At 34.8% G+C, this 19,548-nt stretch overlaps 4 protein-coding genes across 7 annotated transcripts; all 4 read left to right on the top strand.

Moving 5' to 3' along the window:
- Nucleotides 1-2,401: 2,401 nt before the first annotated feature.
- On the top strand, nucleotides 2,402-8,720 carry LOC118052958 (protein ZINC INDUCED FACILITATOR 1). Of its 4 annotated transcripts, XR_004688286.2 has the most exons (18): nucleotides 2,402-2,655; nucleotides 3,116-3,156; nucleotides 3,577-3,637; nucleotides 3,735-3,837; nucleotides 3,923-4,025; nucleotides 4,526-4,579; nucleotides 4,662-4,724; nucleotides 5,313-5,362; nucleotides 5,464-5,539; nucleotides 5,724-5,897; nucleotides 6,029-6,116; nucleotides 6,780-6,865; nucleotides 6,962-7,069; nucleotides 7,200-7,244; nucleotides 7,358-7,446; nucleotides 7,983-8,026; nucleotides 8,311-8,464; nucleotides 8,511-8,720. XR_004688286.2 is itself a non-coding variant. In XM_035064067.2 (17 exons), exons 1-17 carry the CDS (start codon nucleotides 2,505-2,507, stop codon nucleotides 8,409-8,411), a joined length of 1,437 nt encoding a protein of 478 aa, XP_034919958.1. In that variant the 5' UTR covers nucleotides 2,402-2,504; the 3' UTR covers nucleotides 8,412-8,720. The 4 variants fall into 4 exon arrangements, 3 of the variants coding, with proteins under 3 accessions (XP_034919958.1, XP_073266294.1, XP_073266295.1); XM_035064067.2 differs by having other exon boundaries at nucleotides 8,311-8,720; XM_073410193.1 differs by having other exon boundaries at nucleotides 2,547-2,655; nucleotides 2,989-3,156; nucleotides 8,311-8,720.
- An 869-nt stretch (nucleotides 8,721-9,589) lies between these two features.
- Nucleotides 9,590-11,697, top strand: LOC118052960 (uncharacterized). Its single transcript, XM_035064069.2, has 3 exons — nucleotides 9,590-9,997; nucleotides 10,245-10,369; nucleotides 11,301-11,697. The coding sequence occupies exons 1-3, from the start codon at nucleotides 9,661-9,663 to the stop codon at nucleotides 11,505-11,507; spliced, it is 669 nt and encodes a 222-aa protein (XP_034919960.1). The 5' UTR covers nucleotides 9,590-9,660; the 3' UTR covers nucleotides 11,508-11,697.
- Nucleotides 11,698-11,816: 119 nt separating this feature from the next.
- LOC118052959 (metacaspase-9) lies at nucleotides 11,817-13,954 on the top strand. Its single transcript, XM_035064068.2, has 2 exons — nucleotides 11,817-13,024; nucleotides 13,185-13,954. Exons 1-2 carry the CDS (start codon nucleotides 12,670-12,672, stop codon nucleotides 13,775-13,777), a joined length of 948 nt encoding a protein of 315 aa, XP_034919959.1. The 5' UTR covers nucleotides 11,817-12,669; the 3' UTR covers nucleotides 13,778-13,954.
- Nucleotides 13,955-15,961: 2,007 nt separating this feature from the next.
- Nucleotides 15,962-19,257, top strand: LOC118052961 (uncharacterized). The gene is made up of 3 exons (XM_035064070.2): nucleotides 15,962-16,264; nucleotides 16,362-16,901; nucleotides 18,812-19,257. The coding sequence occupies exons 1-3, from the start codon at nucleotides 16,114-16,116 to the stop codon at nucleotides 19,162-19,164; spliced, it is 1,044 nt and encodes a 347-aa protein (XP_034919961.1). The 5' UTR covers nucleotides 15,962-16,113; the 3' UTR covers nucleotides 19,165-19,257.
- Nucleotides 19,258-19,548: the final 291 nt, after the last annotated feature.

Raw genomic sequence — 19,548 nt, forward strand, 5'->3', positions numbered from 1 at the left:
GCTATATGTGAATTTTATTTATCAAAAAATATATAAAAACGAAAGAAAACTCATTTAATAAAATCCTATGGTTAGAAAAATAAAATCTAGGAATATACATAAACAATTTTTTTCTCACTTATCTTTTAGTAGTGTTTAAAATTATAGTAATAATTATTTTTTACCTGAAAATATATTAAAGTAATATATATATTTTTTTATTTTTTAAAACACTTGTGAATTTAAAAATACCAAACATGCTTCAGCATATTATCTTTATGCCTACAGCATTTGTTCACATTCATTTCTTAACTAAATTAATCTTTCTTCTTTTTCTCTGCTGAAGACTTTTTTGAAAAAATGTGTAAAACTGGGTGTATGATGGGTGGCTTGTCCAAAATATGTGACAATTAGCCAAAAATACTTTAATTATTAAAATGAAATTTTTGGTGGAAAATCAAAAATAATTTCAAAATAATTATGCTAAAAATTAAAAAAATACACATGGATCGTTATATAATTTTTAAAGTGAAATCCAATTGTAGATTCCACAAAATTTAAAAATCCATGTGTATTTTTTGAGTTTTTTATTATTATATTTTTCAATTATTTAGCATTATTAATAAAATGTTTGTTTAATTCCACTATAATCACAACTATATATAAGTATTTTAACAAATAAATACATAAAATGCATTACCGATATATAAATTATCATAAAAATTTTAATTCGAATTTTTAATCAATGTTATTAAACTCGATTTGATTTGATAGGTTAATTTAGTTACTTGTTAACCTGAGATATATGATAAAGCTTTATAATTAAACAGAGTTAAAGTTACTCATTTAAATTTAATAGACTTTAAAAAGTCAATCGGACACTTTATTAAAATTCAAATAGAAGTTTAAAACACTTCATTTTTATTATTTTTTTAGAATAAAAACACTATAAATTGATTCAAATCAATCTAAATTAATCCTTTTAAATTGTAGACTGAATCATGAAATTAGCGAGTATTATAATAATTGACACAAAATAAAAATAAAAACAAAACATCACATTATAGGTTTTTTGAACTTTTCTTTTTAATTATTTTTTTTAATTATTACTATTAATACTAATGTCACAATAAAATATGTTTTGTTTTAGTAGAATATTTGTTTTTGTCGTAAAAACCAAGTTTTTTAAAATTTAAAATTTTATTTTTGTTTAATTTTTTTAGTATTTTTAGAATTATTTTAATATGCTAATATTATAAATAAATTTTAAAAAAAAAAAAATATTATTTTCATATATTTCTTAAAAAAAAAATACTTTATAAAAGCAATTAGAAACCACAATATACATAATCGTTTGCCATCATCCGTCATTTTTTCTCTTTTAAAATTTCATCTTTCCCAAGTCAAAAGGCCCATTCAAGCTGGGCCCCATTGTTTCAAACTGGTGCCGACAGCCGACATCTAACAACAAACAAAGACACAGATTGTTTTGCAAACATCAGAAGCTTATAATCCCATTTATGTTATTCATTCTTGTCTTTAAAACTACGATACGAGTTGAGTTAAAATCTTAGTTATTAAGAAAATTATTCAAACTTATTCAATATATTAAATCAATGTAGGGGTATGCAATCCGGTTATACTTCAATTTTTTATTAAAATAATATCATCTTTTTTAAAAAAAAAATCATAATTAATTTAGATCAAATAAACATAGAACGATTTCTTGAATTTTAAAGAATTTTGCGTTCATAGTCATACTTGGAAAATAAATATAATCCTTTCTTCATCATTAAGTTTAATTTTAAAAAATAAAATTTTGAATCCCTTAATTCAGAACTTTTAAAGCTTGTTATATATATATAAAAAGATTTTATTTTGATAGTGAAAATTTATCACACGATATTTCTGTCATAAAATTTAAGCATCATCACTATTATGTATTAAAAGGTGTCATTGATAGTATGGTTGTAATTATATTTTATTTGAAAATATATTTTTTTTTTATTTTTTTAAAATTATTTTTGATATTAGCTTTTTAAAATGATCTGAAAACATTAAAAAAATATTAATTTAAAATAAAAATAATAAAAATAATTTTTTAAAAAATACTTTTAAAACTTAAAAATAAAAATACATATAGCTAATCGTTTCAAATATAATTAATTAAAAAAAACATCATTTTTATATTTTTGCATGGCTAATCACAGTTTAAAATACAATTGGTTGCGTACGTGATTGGCCGCATAGACAAACTGCTTGAGTACTGACTTTCCATGATTCGATTCCCACAAGATAGGAAGAGAGAGGATAGCTTAGGAATTAAGGAAGCTCTTTTCAAATTAAAGGGTATGTGACTAGTAGGTTCTACCAACAGTTCCAGTCAAGAAAGCTGGCCCAACTGCCCGGAAATGTTTCTGATGCCATAAATAAAAGGAAAGCAATAAGCATGATGCTTAATTTCTCTTACAAAAGTAACTAGTTTTCAAACACAAGAAAAGACAAAAAATCTGTAGTGAGTCAAGATGGCTGAGAATGGGATTGGAGAATCCTTGTTGAAGAAGAACAAGTACCATGAGGATTGCCCAGGTTGCAAGATTGAACATTTCAAAGAGACAAACACTGGTGTCCCTTTTAAACATTTGCTCTATGTCGGGATTGTTGTCCTTTGTGCAGGTTAAGTATCATTCAAAGACTTGGTTCTTGATTTGTTTGCCCATTTCTGCTGCATAATTGGCCCACAAGAGGTATATATTACCCCACCTTGGACTCATGGCCTCGTGGTAGGTTTCGTTCTTGAAACGTGCCTCTTGGGAAGAGAGGTGGTACCTGGAGATTTCTTGAATGGGTTTGCATTGTGCACTGTTCAATTTGTTTCGGATGATTGTTAAATGAAACAGTTTGTTTTGAGACACTGTTCAGGAAAATATTGTTGTTGATTAGGAAACAAGATTTGTTGTACAAATTCACACACAATTTTGCTGCTAATGAAGTTTTCATTTTGTGCAGGTTAAGAGCAGTTGCAAGGGCTGATGTTTCATTTATTGTCACTGAAATTTTCTGAATTAAATGCTTTGGTTTAATGTATTGGAATTGCCCTCTAATATCTGTGTTTTTTGTGTTTTGACTTCTGCAGCTTTGCCTATATCGTCTCTCTTTCCTTTCCTATATTTCATGGTGAGCATGTTATTCTGGAAAATTAGGCTTACTTTAGATTTGGCACTGATGTTTCACATACCTATGGCTTGAGGAATTTTCCCAGTGTTTGTATTAGCGGCAGGGGAGGGGGGGAGGGGGGGGGGGGATTCGAGTTTATCAGCAGAGTAGCACCTAGTAAATGGAGCATTTGAGCAACAAATTGAGAAGGGATGTGGTTCTTAATGTTGGCTGATAGCAGGACATGTAAAACAGGTTGCTTTTTGGCATTATAATCCCTGTTGCTGTTTTGACACCCAAATTAAGTTAAAGTACAGGCACTATGGTGCCTTAGGGTCATGATCATGAAAGATCTCAGTGATAGTGGATCTGTCAAACTGGTCTTCTTTCATGTTCTTCACTCGTACTTATGTGGTGATCTTGCAAATTTGTTTTCTGCAGATAAGAGACTTCCACATTGCAAAAAGAGAGGAGGACATTGGCTACTATGCTGGTTATGTGGGTGAGAAAATCTTTTACATATGACTTGTACTCGGTCTGTTTACATAAATATCTTGTTTGAGCTCCTCAATTCTCATTGCACCATTCATCTCCCGAAGGATCTGCTTTTATGTTTGGAAGAGCTTTAACTTCTGTGCCGTGGGGAATGATTGCCGATCGATATGGTCGAAAACCGGTTATAATGTTTGGCACAATATCAGTGTAAGTGTTGCTGTACATCTCTTTGATGTGTAAGTGTTGAAGAGCTCATCAGTAATATGTAACCCTAACTTCCCTCTTATTTCAGGGTTATTTTCAATACCCTTTTCGGCTTTAGTACAAACTTTTGGATGGCAGTTTCTACAAGGTTTCTTCTCGGAAGTTTGTGTGGTATTCTTGGTCCAATGAGGGTACTTCTCTTTTGAGATGTTTTAATGGCTTACTCTTCCTTACAACATCATTCTCAGTTTTCCTGAAAGCTTCTATAGGAAACAGTTTCATTTTCATGAAATTCCAAGTTTAATCAAGTTCTTGCATCTTAATGATGGAAGTGGAGACCAATTTTGAAGTCAACCTCTGAAACTTCATCTTTGTATTGCCTGAACATTAGCCCTCGGAGAACTCCATTTTCTTTTATTTGTGTGCTGCTCGAAGATTTTTAAGTCGAGGGCCCTCTCTGCCTTGCCTACTGGTGTCCTGTATGGACTGCTAGCGGGCTATGTGGTTGATTTAACAGTTAAACAATGCCTGCTACTCTTTGGAGGAGGCCATCTGGCCTTTCTTCCTGTGTTTCTTGGACGTGTAGCTTAGAAATGATTGTTCTTCTGTACCAGTACTTAACACTGCTGTTGTTTGCACTGCCTTCTGTTTGAAATTATTGTGCATATTTTGAGTGTCCTCATTTGACCAGGCATATGCTTCAGAAGTTTGCCGTAAAGAACATCAAGCTCTGGGAATGTCAATTGTAAGAGAGCCTCAACTCTATAGATTGTTGAAGAATACTTGTAGTTTAATATGAAATATTTAAAGGAATTTATTTGTTTCAGATCAGCACATCATGGGGTATTGGATTAGTAATTGGTCCTGCTCTTGGAGGATTTCTTGCTCAGGTACTTCTTGATGCACCCTGACAAATCAAAGACAATGTTCAAAGTTTTAGGCTATGGATATCAAGTTCTAAAGTTATTACGAGAAAACTTTGAGAATTTTGAGTTTCTAAAAAGAATTTCATTTCATAAATCTCATGAAAAAACAAAAACACTATATAGAGATTAAAATTGATCAAATCAAAAGAATCTAAATCTAAATTGAAAAAATAATTAAAATTAACTTAAAATAACATCTTTTATATTTGATTTGAAAGACTTTTAAAAATAAATTGACCCTCGTATAAAATTGGACATGTAGAATCTCCTCATCAAATTTGAGCCCGTCTAATACTTGAATATGAAATTATAGTTGTTATTGTCAAACTAGGTGTTTAATTTCTTCATGTACTTTGACTTGTATATTTAATCCATAAACACATCCACATGTTACACATCATATATTAGTAGCCATCGTGAATTGTAATGAAATTTCCTATAAAGTACTTGTACTGAAATCATCAAACTATTTATCAAAGAGATGAGATTTCTCTGTTTAATTCAATTAAATTACTTATTTATCAATTAACCTTGGAATTGTTGATGTTGTAGCCCGCAGAGAAATATCCAAACATATTTTCTACCGATTCTCTTTTCGGAAGGTAAGCATTAGTGTTTCTAGTTTTCGTATTTCATTCCTTATTGTAACAGTCTTTTACCTTTCATTTCTGCTAAACTCTCCTCAACATGGATGGCATTGCAGGTTTCCATACCTCTTACCTTGCCTTTTGATATCAATCTTTTCTGTGGGAGTAATTGCCGTTTGTTGCTTGCTTCCGGTATGTTGCTGTACGAATTGTTAAACTCGTTTCCCGTCCGATTCTCCCTGGTTAATGCATCGATAGTTTACTATTCACTGCTCAGAAGCTTAAGTGTGTTGATTAGATATTCTCAATACATATCTGTGTGTTCTTCTTATCAGAGCTTCATATAGCTTAACATGGAGCCTGAAAATTTCTGCAGGAGACACTGCACAGTCATGTAGGAAATGGCGAAGTTTGCAATGATTCTGTAGCGCTTGGGGCTGCCGCAATCGAGTCTAACTCTCCTCGGAAAAGCCTACTGAAAAATTGGTCCTTGATATCATCTATTATTGTGTACTGTGTGTTCCAACTTCATGATATGGCCTATGCAGAGGTAATATTCACTAATAATACTATGCTCGTTCACCTAGACCATATTTCCCTTCTGGGGATTTTTCTTTTCTAAATAATCTGTATTCATTAACAAACATGCTTGATCACAAACTGGTTATTTTCTGACCACAGATTTTCTCATTATGGGCTGTTAGTCCTAGGAAGAATGGAGGATTGAGCTTTTCCACTGCAGATGTTGGTGAAGTTCTTGCATTTTCAGGTAGTAGACACCAGCCAGCATCATATAATTGATTAAACATATACAATTTTGTCCCTTGTCAGGTTAACAATATCAATTCCAACGTTGTCAGATGTTATGCATGTGATATCACTCTCTTCATCACTTTGTGTTTGGTTAGTGTTCAAGAACTGAAGGGACATGTATAAAGGAGACAGAAACATGTTTAGTTGAAGAGAAATTTCTGTACTCGCGAGATGTGTCCCTGCTATTTCTGCTTCTGTTTTTTTTTTTTTTTTTATCTGAGACAGAAACCGAACGCTATAGATGTAGGCTTGTCATTGTCAAAGAACCATCTTAACCCAATAACTTAAACTTTTAAGTAAGGTTACAGGATATGATTTATATTATTCTCTAACACACCCTCTCAAGTGAAAGTTTGGGCTTGAAACTTGCACGGACCCACATTACCTTGTGCTTAATTTTATCAAATAAATGGGGATAGTGAGATTCGAACTCGTGACCGCTTGGTTATTAAAGCTCTGATACCATGTCAAAGAACCATCTCAACCCAATAGCTTAAATTTTTAGGTGAGGTTTCAGGATATGATTTATATTATTCTCTAATAGTCATTAGTTGTGACTCTGCATTATTGCTTCACTTTCTTTTTCCATTAATTTCCTTTTTGTCTTCCAATCTGCCAGGCCTTGGACTGCTACTCTTTCAGCTATTTATATACCCACTGGTTGAGAGAAGTTTTGGACCTGTCATGGTATCTCGCATAGGAGCAGTATGTCCTTAACAAACTTTCTGCTTAAAAATAATCTTGCATCTGTATTTGTTGAAGTCATCTTTTTTATATAATATTTTCTTGCTATTTGTGAAGGTCTTGACCATTCCATTGCTATCTAGTTACCCTTTTCTAGCTATGCTGAATGGCCTTGCCCTAATGCTGCTGATCAACTGCGCTTCCATCCTGAAGAACGTACTCGCTGTAAGTGCCTGTGTTTGTGCCATTAACATATTGAATTTAGAGTTTAAATTATACCATATTGTTCGAATGGTTTCGTAAAAGCTTTCACGTTTTTTCACCAATCACTACCATTTCTTTTTGACTTGTGTAGGTATCAATCACAACAGGATTGTTCCTTCTGCAAAATAGATCAGTGGTAACTTTACCCTTCTTTTGGCTCTATGTTTCTCTCTTTATCTTGTATCTTAGCAACAGGTTATGGGTAAACAACGGCATTTTGTAAAATGCATTGCTTGAACTTAATGTCAGACACAACAACAAAGAGGTGCTGCAAATGGAATTTCGATGTCTGCCATGTCCCTTTTCAAAGCACTTGGTCCAGCTGCTGGGGGTTCTCTGTAAGTATCATCTCGAGCCTCGATTGAATGAATTGGCTAGTTTCGTTACTGTGAGATTCAAATTGTTGGTGCACCATATCAATCGAATCCTAGAAGCTAGGAAACATGTTTGAAGAGCTTTACATTTCATGCACAAAAAATGAGCTGAACATGTCCCTCGTCTTACGGCTGAATTCCTGCATATGATCATCTTGCATTACATCAAACATGTTTGCACTGACATTTTAAAGTGTCATTGGAATGCATCCAAGGTGCCTTGCTAGCCTAAAAAAAACTTCAGTATCATGAACCAATGCACAACACACTGAGGACTCTTCATATTCCTTATTGGTTCATCCAAACATTCAAGAACTTCTTCTTGAATATTTTGGGTCAACAGGAAAAATGCTTGACGAGAGTCTATACTGCATAGACAACAAGATGTATAATTGCATAATTAAGTGTCGATCATAAGCCTTTCTACTAAATTATATGCTATGCTTTAAACATATCCAGCAGTATTTGACAACAGTTGACCGTGCTTTCTATTTTTACAGCTTCTCTTGGGCACAAAAGCGTCAGGATGCTTTCTTTTTTCCAGGTATAGAACTCCTTAAATGCCATTTCCCATAAGTTAGAAGTTATGCAGGCCCTATAGAGAATTCTCAGACTAGTTTTTCAGATGACAGCCAAGGGCAAGAACAATTGTTCAGACAACCTAATTGGAATTTATAGATTGGTAATAAATCTGAATGCCCTTAATACAGAAACAGCCTCCTAGGCCTGGTCAGGGAAGTTTTAACATATATATGGTGCCCTAAAATTGTGATAGTTGAAGCCTGGTTACATAAGATGAAAGCTTCTGAATGATCCTTTGCAATGCAGGTGATCAAATGATCTTCTTCCTCCTTAACATGATCGAGGTCATAGGACTGCTCTTGACCTTCAAACCATTTCTAGCCCTTCCTGATGACAACGTTTCTTAGTTCAATTTCAAAGGTTCACATCAACCAACAGAGGATAAAAAACCAACTAGATTGATTCCAATTCTTTCCCATAGCTAGCCCAGTTCTTCAACTTCAGCCGACCCTCAAGTGTATCACCTTATGTAGGATTTTTGTACCGTTCCCACCTGTAATCAACCTGAAAACCACAGAAGAGGTGCCTTTATGCATATTTTCTTCTGGCATGGTAAGGATCAAGGATTGGTAACTTACATCTCTAGCAGCCCTTGTATTGATCGAATTTGTCTGCGTGAGATGGCTTGTATATTTATTATTTCCCCGTCTCTTCTATCTCGACTTCTATCTCGAGACAGTAATCAAATGTAATCATAACTCTTATGATATCAACAGCTAGTAACTTCTTCTTTATGCAGATATATGACATCTGCTCTAGTTTCTTCTCTCATTTTCAAACTTTGGTGGGCTTGTAAGAGATCTGAAACTACTTCTAGTCTCACATGATTATTTGATTTAAAAAAAAAAATATCATCCCTCTGGTTACATATGCCTGGACAATGAACTGGCCTTAAGACAAACACCTACTGGACATCCTGTCCCGTTCATAATTACAAAATGGATTGAAGTTCTGCTTCACATCTGACAAGGGCAGCTTGAACAAGATGTAATGTCTAGTGTGATATAGTCCTGCAACTTCTTGTAGGTTTTGATTTAGTACATGCAGTGAAGTATTTACAAAATCATCCCCAAAGTTTTTAATTGAAGAAACATTAAATGTTAGCTCTGATAAGTCTCGGGATGCAGTTTTAAATGGATCGCACTCATTTCATTTCAGCCTAGCAGGGACTAAGGTGGGCTCCAAGTTAGATTGTAAGGACTAAATCATATCATCCAAAAACAATTGTATATAGTTGGCGGGTCCTGCCAAAAAATGAACAAGCTAAACATTTAAAAAAAGAAACTTGAAAAACAAGGATCAGCATATTCGAAAAGGGAAATTAAAAATGGTATAAAAATAAATTAAATTTTTTTTAAAATGATTATTTGAATTTAATTTTGTAGAGAAGAGTTTGAGGTAAAAAGAGGAGGCTATGAAGGTTGAATGAGATAAGTTTTTTATTGTAAGATTAATATAGAAAAAAATAAATGAACTGAATTCGATAATAAAATGTTTTTTTAAAACATAAATCTAATTTGTTATGTTTAAAAACACTATAGTTATGCTATAAAATAAAGGAAATGCAGAGATAAACAGAGAAAGAAAAACTCAAACATGGCAAACCCTAGAAGGAATTCATACTCAAACAACACAGAGAACTCATTTCAGCTACAAAACCAATCAAGATTATCATCTATAAAGCACTTTTTGAAAAAGCCACTTGCTTTCCCTTTTTTGCTCTCTATCTTTCTCCTCCTCGCATGGATTTCTCTCAGACTCCAACATTCTTCTTCAAGTTTTTCTTCTAGCAATCTCCATGAGAGAAAAGGGAGCCAAGAGGAGGATGAGAAGGCTAATCTGGTCAAATTTAAATCTGGGTTCTTAAGCTCTAAAGATAAGCGTGGCTGGTTGCTTGACCCAGTGTCTATTGCTCTTGAATATGGCATTAAAGGTTACACCTTCGGTCTTTTTAGTGTTATATGATTCACTAAGAATAATGGGTTTTGATTGTTTTGAACGATTTCTTTGTTTAATATCAAAATCAGCTGTTTGCTGGTTGATAGTCTAATCTTTGTCCAATTTGATAATGTTAAATGCTGCGTAAGATTGATGTTGTTGAGGTTTATTTAAAGTAATTTATTTTTGTGTTACTTTGTTGCTGAAAGAGGAGGATTTTGTTGCTGCTGTTGTTGTTACAGGTGGAGCTGTATCTTGTTTTTCTATTCATATTGGTGAAATTAGACCTGGTGGTGTAAGGGGAAATCACAGGCACCATACTTGCAATGAGACATTTGTCATTTGGGGTGCCAAAACATTATTTAGGGTATGGTTTCTCTTATCTACAATGTTATCTGATTTATGGATGTTGCTGGTGAAATCAGTAATAAATTGTGTATTGACCCATGCATGAATGGTAAGCTGTGAATATGTAGCGTTCAAATACTTCAGAAATCTTCCACATGTCTTTTCAGTCTGCTTTCTTATGAAAATGTTGGCGTTTTGTCATTTATCTTTAAAACTAGCTGACCGTTTGGCGTCTTGCATGTCTTGGGGTCTCAAATGTTTTCATATGACCGGTTAAAATAAATAAAATATTCTAGAATTGTGTCTAAGATGTCTATGCAAATAATGCTGCCTTTCTCTCAGCATAAAAGAAGATTGGAACGCCATTGTTTCTGAGTTGCTTTGTTCTTTTCTACCTTTCTTGTGTTGTTGCAGTCTTGTACTTGATCAGATCGTTAATAGACTGCATCAGACCTTCACGGGTTTTTATTTGATACCTTCCTTTTTCAACCTTATTTGTCAAATCAATACGTGGAATTGCAGAACTCCACTGGTTCAAATACTATGTTTCTTTGCCCCATGATAAAGTCTAACCTGTGCTTTTACCATGTGATTCTGCGCTTGACTGGTGCACCTGAGTTTATTGGCTATGAGCCGGATGCTAACATGTGTGTGCTGAAGATGCATAGAACGAGAAAATATCACTTTTTTTTTTATGAAAGATCATATCTTCTTCCACGTCACTGATTAATTGGCACACTGACTGGTTTACTTCTCTATAAAAGGAGGAGAAAATAAGTTTTTGAAAAAGACTTAGCATGGATATGAATGCTTGACTGGATCTTGGATACTGTTGATTTGTCGCTGTGTACGGTTCCCTCACCAAGTACAATTAGAAAAATCCTGCTTACTGTTGATTTCATATTCTCTCATGTATATTTTCCTTATAATTTTCTCCCAACCATTTGCAGCTGGAGAACAATCAGATAGTCGATAAAGGTTATGCAGAGGTGATTGTCGGCGTGGACGAAGTTGCTGTTGCAGCTAGCCCAAGTGGAACAGCCCATGCGATAGTAAATATGGATCGCACACATACTGCATTCCTTTTAGGGTGCCAAGACAGTACCATAAACTATAACAGCTCAGCTACTGATTTTAGTGTTTGGAAAGATCTCTAGAGTTTTGTTCTTTTCATCCATTCCCCTCTCTGCTGCTCTTCAAAAGCTGAAATGGAACATGTTTTCGTTCATTGTCTAGCATGTGATTTCAGTCACAGTAACATGAGAGGATGACTTATATCTACCTGTAAATATATTTGATATATTTTTCATGTCAATGATACCATGGTCAAATACAGTTATGTGATTACATACTGCCTGATTTCTGGGCATAGTTATTAGACTTGCTCCAAGGCTTGGGTTGCTGGTTGGCCAACCCTTGTCTATCCTAAACAAAAAGTTTCAAAAAACTGAAACAGTGTTGTTATGGATAAAATTTTAAAAAAAAATCTTTGAAGTTGACATGATTAGGTTTTACTAGAGTTTGATTAGGTTAACTTGGATTATAAATTGATGGGTTGACCTGTGAATTACCTGAGTTTGACTAAACGAGTAAAAAAACAAACTTGGTTGGCAAAAACCATTGTGTGGGGGTATGCATAGAGAGTTGATTTTGGCAGTCCATCATGTTTAACCACTCTCCTTCACTAATTTTTTTTCCCAAGCTGATCGTAATGCCAATGGAACAGCTGTTGCTACATGTATCAATTTGTTGCTAGTGTAATTACCCATTGTGAAGATGCAGTGCCTGTCTCCTCCACTTCACTCATGTTACCACCATCTCCACCATTTATCACCACCGTTACAACCCAAATTGGATGTTGAGCGGTGATATGACCCCAAATTGATTTTGTGATCCCGCAATAGCTTTAAGTTGAGGGTTTGGGTTGATTGAGGAGCGATTGTAGAGTGTGGATGTGGTGGCAGCGGTGGTGGAAGATCTATGGATAAAAATATAGGAGAAGAACTTACAAGGTAGCCAGGGGAGGCAGTCGTGGAAGCAAACCCTATTGCCATGCCGACCATCAATACAAAATTGAGTTTTTGACGAAATCTGGAGCTTCTGCTACAATAATATTGTCATCAACCAACCTTCCCACGCTTGAAAGCTATGCAGTGTACAGATTAGAAATGTTGCTTGCAACAACATACAAGCAAAATATACGTGCAAGGAACTCTTTGTCAAGGCCTATATATGAAACCACAAAACATACACGCAGCAGCACTAAAGAGAAAAGAAACTGAGATCTAGCCTTGTTTTTGCACTCTGATTGCCTGCAAAATGGATATGGGAAATAAGAGGATGGCTGTTTTGGTAGGGTGCAACTATCCAAACACCAGAAATGAATTACATGGATGCATCAATGATGTGCTGACAATGAAGGAAGTGCTTGTGAAACGGTTCGGATTTGATCTTAGAAGTGTCCAGCTCTTGACTGATGCACCAGGGTCCGTGGTTCTGCCCACTGGTGCAAATATAAAGAAGGCACTTGGTCAAATGATTGATCAGGCTGAAGCAGGGGATGTCCTGTTCTTCCATTATAGTGGACATGGAACAAGGATCCCATCCGTCAAACCTGGCCATCCCTTCAGGCACGATGAGGCTATTGTGCCCTGCGATTTTAATCTCATCACTGGTACATATCCTCTCTCATTTTAGATTACTGTGGACAATCATGACAAACGTGACGGCTGTGTGCTCACACATATATGTTATGCACTTATGATTAAGATAAGACGATTGTATCCGTAACATTATTTCAAGTACTGAAAGGTTCTTCTATCACTGTTCTGCAGATGTGGATTTCAGGCAATTAGTGAACCGGCTGCCAAAAGGAGCAAGCTTGACAGTCCTTTCCGATTCTTGCCACAGTGGTGGCCTGATTGACAAAGAGAAGGAGCAAATAGGGCCTAAGGCAACAATCACAACTAACAATGCCAAAGTGCCTTCTCAAAGCCCTAAAGTCATCCCATTTGAGTCTATACTACAGCACCTTACTTCTCTAACAAACATCAACACGTCTGATATCGGTACTCACTTGTTAGAGTTTTTTGGATCTGATGCCAGCCTTAAGTTCAGGTTACCACCACTTGAAAGGGACCAATTTGAATCAATAGATCCGGATGAGGGGATTTTACTCAGTGGGTGCCAAGCAAATGAGACTTCTGCAGATATGAGCCCAAATGAGGGTGGTGGAAAATCCTATGGAGCATTTAGCAATGCAGTGCAGATGGTGTTGAAAGAACATTTAGGTCAATTGAGTAACAAACAACTTGTGATGATGGCTAGGGAGGTTTTACAGGCACAAGGATTTGAGCAACAACATCCTTGCTTGTATTGCAGTGATCGGAATGCTGGTGCTACTTTCTTGTGGCAGCCTGAATGCTAGCTAGCTAGCTAGCACAAGTAATGAGATCATGGGCTGGTGGTTGTCTCTACTCTGATTGCCACTCGCCTTGTGTTTGCTGTAATAAAAGTGGCATGTAATAAAGAGGTTCACGTCCCTGTGCCTCTCCTCGAAACTTTGACAAGCATTTATTCTTACATAATGTCTTGTGAACAAAAATTTGATTTGCTCTCAACAACAATCTCATTTAACAAAGCATCAACATGGGTTTTTTACCTTTCTATGTTTTTTGTTTTAGCTCATCAAGTGACCTGACAAGTCTCCGGCAATACATAGGTCAGGAGAGCCATAAAACATAAATATATCAAACTAATTAGAAGGATTTAGGAAGGGTCAGACACTTATCCAACATTAGTACTGCAAGAGAATGATAAAACAAGCTAACATCGAAAACCCTTTCATCATTATACAACATTTGACAGCATCACAGTCACAAAATGCAAGAATCCTCTGCAAAACATGCGATTCTCAGCGGAGGCAGTGTTGTTTTGTGGTGGGGTGTGAGGATGGTAGCTTTCATAAAAGCAAGAATATATAGTAGAGGTGTAGTAGTTAAAAGATGAGGCATAATGCCCCATGCCTGAGGTAGCAGGGAAGTCCTGGGTGATCTTCAGAATGATGTCTCCTTGTCTGCTTCATCACATCCCCACGCGTTTCCTTCATGTGCTAGTTAGAGTGTACAGCAAACTAGACGAGAAAGCTGGGAGAGTACATGTCCAAAGAGGAATAGAGCCTGTGTTAATGTTGTGTAAGATCTACCTCACAATCACAAAATGTAAGTGGATGCATGTATTTGCAATCTACAGAGGGTGAAGATAATTTTTAGCATGCATAGCATACATTAGTTTAGTTTATAATCACACGGCTATATTATGGATTGGATGATTTTAAAAAAAAAATAAAATTAATAAGCAATATTTAGATTCTAAAAACGTATTCGATATTTTTATTAAACATCACTCAATAAATAAATCTTAAAACCTCCTAATCTAATTTTTTACTTAGTCTAGATTTAAAATTAAATCGCGTGAGATTTATCCCAACATTACTTGGTCAACTTGAAATTGATATAATAAAATTTCTTGAGTGGCCTTCTTACTAAACCATGTGTGAATTGCCTAGTTATAATAGAATTGATTTGATCCATTCAAAAACAATCTAGATAATGATTAAAGAAAATTAAGGATGGAATTGAGAAAATAAATGACTAATTTGAAATAAAAGGAGGTTGATGGAAAAAAAATAAAGAGTTGAAATTAAAAAAAAAACTTTATTAATTTCTATAAAACAAAACCTCCAAGATAATGATTAAATAAAATTAAGGATGAAATTGAGAAAATAAATATCTAATTTAAAATAAAAAGAGGGTGATGGAAAAAAAATAAAGAGTTAATATTTTTTTTTTAAAAAATTATTATTTATATAAACAGAACCCTAAATATATTGGAGTCAGACTCCACCAGAATAACTAAATTGCGAATTTAATTCACCAAATTATTCAAATCTAATCGAGCCAATATTCAATAAAAACCCGGCCCAAAGGCCCCTCCAAGTCGCTAGATTTTCAGCTCCATTACAGCTTTAATAATTATGCTCAGAATACACATTACAATTTCGACAACTTGACTCATTGATATCTCGTGCTATCTCTTATATCTTGCGCAGGAAACATGTATATTTATGTTTTACAATGTTACAGTGGTTATTTTTTAAGTTTTTTGTTTTATTTTAATATATTAAAATCATCTAAAAATATATAAAACAAAATTTTAAATAAAACAAATTAAATTTTATCCAATTCTCATTTGAAATGCAAAACCAAACACAAGGTTTACCAAGATTAAGAGATCATTTAAAAAACGGTGAAAATTGTGTTCTTAAAAAAATTTTAATATTTTTTTTGTTATAAATTCAATTATTTGTATGTTTTGAATTGTTTTAATACGTTGATTTTAAAAATAATTTTTAAAAAAAATCATAACTTCACTTTCAATTAGGCACTGAAATAAATAAAACAAATTGAAAAAAGCAACCTCACCATTTTATTTTATTTTCTTGAGCTCATCAGATTTTGAAAAGGCCTGGCAATCTGAAAATCCAAGGGCTGTAAATAAACGAGCCCCCCACCACACCCCTCAATCAAAAGGCCTGAGCTCTTCCAAAAGAAACTCACGTGCATGGCCTTAATCACTCAGTGGCTTTAAGTTTAAGGCAAAACTCCACTTTTTTTTTCTTTTTTTTCTTGCTCAGAAGATGGCATCCCTCTCTTAGCACAATCAAACAGAAAAAAACACAGATAGAGAAGAAGCAAGAGAAACATGAAGGGACAAGATCCCTTGGTCTCGTCATCTTCCCGGCGAGAAATCTCTCCGGCCCCCGAAAAGATTCGTTCAAAGAGCATCGGATGTATGTCTGGCATTTTCCAATTCGTTTACAGATACCATAATCGCCGTAGATTCATCACTTTTGGTACGTTTCTTTTTTGATTATGAGCTTTTAGATTTATTCATGAATTACCTAAGTTCAAGCTACTAGGCAGAGATAGACAGTAACATTATTTTTTCAGGGAAAAGGCATGAAAAGGATATTGTTGTTACTTCTCCAAAACACCCGACACCATCATCGCAACCTTCTTCTTCTCCGTCATCTTCTTCCACTTCACTGGAACAAGAAAGCAAAGTTCTCCAAAGACTCCCATGCGATATGGCACCAAGAAGTCCAACATTGCCAACCGGATCAATAAGGCGGTCAAGATCCTTAAACTCCCCTGAAAGTTTCCGGGCTCAACCAGCCCCGGTGGCAAGACTAATGGGGTTGAGTGATATTCCACCATTGACAGCCGCCGAATTGGCGTTGGCCGAGAAGAGGAGGAGGCTACTGGGGGCATTGGAGAAATGCGATAAGGACTTGAAAGCATTAAAGAAAATAATTGATGCAGTAAAGAGTAGTAGTGTGTCTAGTACTGGTGATGACGACGATGATGAGGGAAGATCAGAGAGAGGCAACGACCTTCCATTGTTGTTGCCGCAACCTAGTCCAGTGTCTGTGCTTGATGAGTTCACTCGTTCGGCTCTCAGTGGATTCTCCAAACGTTACACCATCAATGGTAAGCTTCTGTTCTCTTCCTTGATTACAATTTTATTATTAATTGTGTTTGTCTTTTCTCTTGGCTATATACTATATTATATCACGCATGTAAACACCATAATTCAAACAAATATTGTTTGTTTTATTTGGTTTTTGGCATGATTCAATTTAAAAACACCAAAATTCTCCATGGTTTCTTGTCTTTTTTTATTTATTTTTCTACTTGACCAAAAGCAGCTCACTTTTTTATAGCATGGAGATTAATTGTGTGTTTTAGTTTTATACAAATTAATGGGAGTATTAAAACACAGTCTACTAATTAATTCCTTGATCTTTTTGTCTCGTTAAAGTTTTCTTTTTGGTATTTTAGAAAAAGGGGTAAACAAAAAGTACTTTGCGTAAACACACGCTAAGGCTAATCTCTTGTCAGATTATTTCATGAGTGGGTCTCATTATATTGATGTTTTTGGCTTTTTTCAAAGTTTTCAAACCTAATCAAGCACTTTTTAATTAGCTTCCATTTGAAGATATATATGGTAGGGTACATGAGAATATATAGACATTGATGTTCTAGATTTTGTATGCCTTTCATCAATATTTTCCCAAAACAAAACCAAATTTATTAAATTAGTGTAGTTAAAATCTCGAGTGAATCTAAAATAATATTATTTTTAAAAATAAAGTTAAATTTTAGCTTTGAGACCCAACTCAATCTAGCCAAGTTCCGAGTTAGAAAATTACCAGATTAACTCGTTGGATGGACAAAAACGTTCTTGGTAACAGTGTACAAAACGTTCAACACCAGTAGATCAACACAATTGGACTCATCTTTCTAAAATCGAGCATCCTCTCACAATACTCATCACCTCAAATCTCTGAGATTTTCACTGACATTAAATGAAAAATCTGTCCCTTTTAGTGCATGAATTTGTTCCAGCTGCTAGCTGCAAGGCAAACATTCAAACCTGCAAATTAATCCTCACCAACTGATAAATCCTGGGTAGTTGGGAAATCAATGGGATGGATAGTGTTAATTTACAGCAATTTGTATGAAAAAGCTCTTGGGACTCTAGGGATTCAATGCATGGTATCCCTCGAGGGGAGACAATGGTGGGTTCTCTATGGCGTGCGCAAGCCCCACAGGCCATTCGTCTAGGATTCCATGTTAACAATCATAGCACCATGTGTTGAGACTATTATTACCATTATAGTGGGAGACACGATTCCTGCTATTTGCAATTATAATAAAACCTAATATCAACAGGTCCTGACTAACAGCTGTGGCAAGCAATGGTGAGAAAATCTGGGTGCTTACCGGGAGTAAGAACTTGATTACACGCTCTGCCACTAATCTATAGGCAGCGGCGGAGCCAGTACATCTCGTCTGGAAATTTAAAAACCCGCCGGCGCCATGTCACCGACCAGCCATCCCTTGCCTCCACCCCTGTCTACAGGGGCAAGCTGCTGACAAGTTTAATAAGATAATTAAAGCAAATAATCTCAACGGGTCTTGAACTCATATAGTTATTAAACTCTATCTGAGATAATCTAGTTAAAATTTCGGGTCATAGATTTTGAATAATATTTTTTAAGAAAAACCTTAAATTACATTATATTAGAAATAAAAAGAAATTCCTTGAAGTAGAGCCGTTAAGTTACTCATTACTTAACTCTAAATCAATAAGTCACCGAATTAATTTGATGGGACATGTCGGTTTTAATAGCTATGATTGTAGTTAGAACTTTCTTTTTCTTTGTTTATGCATATAATCTGAGAGATAATGAAGCCATTAATTTCTAGCGTATTTCGTATTGTAATTGTAATGGAAATTATTAAATTAATATATCTCCATAATATGTCTTACTGTATTTCCTGACTCTTGTATGCGTATTAAGTGAAGGGAGCATTAATATAAATTTGTGTTGCAGAACGAGTGCTACAGCAGCAGACGAAGAAGGGAGGAGGAGGAGAGGACATCAGCAGCATTGATTTCCTTGACAAAATCATGACCAGAGAAGATATGATCGGCCATGGGAAGAGCCATGAGAGTGTAGTTTCATCACCTTTATGGAGCAGCAAAGCCATGATAGAAAGTGTGAACGAGGCGTGCAGGGATGCTGCCTGGGGTGAGAGAAGGGAGATTGGAAGAACAGGGTTGGCTTTGCAAGATTATATATTCAGGGACTTGATTGAAGAGATTGTTAAAGAAATGGGATTTGATTGCATTTACCAACTACGACCTCTACCATTTGAATCATGTAAGAAAAGGCTAAGTTTCTAGTGTACTTTAATATTTCTTGCATTGACCCAAAATCCACCTTCAATTTCAATTTTTTTTTTCTTTTTGTTGATTTGTGTTTGATTTTTTTTTTAACATGCAAGAGTTCTCTGTTTAGTTTAGTAATACAATTCAATCTATTTTTTAAAATGTTTTTTAAACTATTTTTTACTTGAATTGATATTTTTTAAAGTGATTTTATAATTTACTTTTCATTAGATTATCTTAATCCTATGAGGGTTTTATTGCACCCCTCCTTACAAAGCACTATTCATTAGAATAGTTCTTTGCTTTGTTTTTTTTTATTTGCTTTTTTTCTTTTCAATTAATATTTAGTCATCACACTTTCATGACATGGATCTCAAGTTTGGCAGGTTAACCTGGTTG

Source organism: Populus alba, chromosome 6 (genome assembly GCF_005239225.2).
Source record: "Populus alba chromosome 6, ASM523922v2, whole genome shotgun sequence".
Classification (NCBI taxonomy): domain Eukaryota; kingdom Viridiplantae; phylum Streptophyta; class Magnoliopsida; order Malpighiales; family Salicaceae; genus Populus; species Populus alba.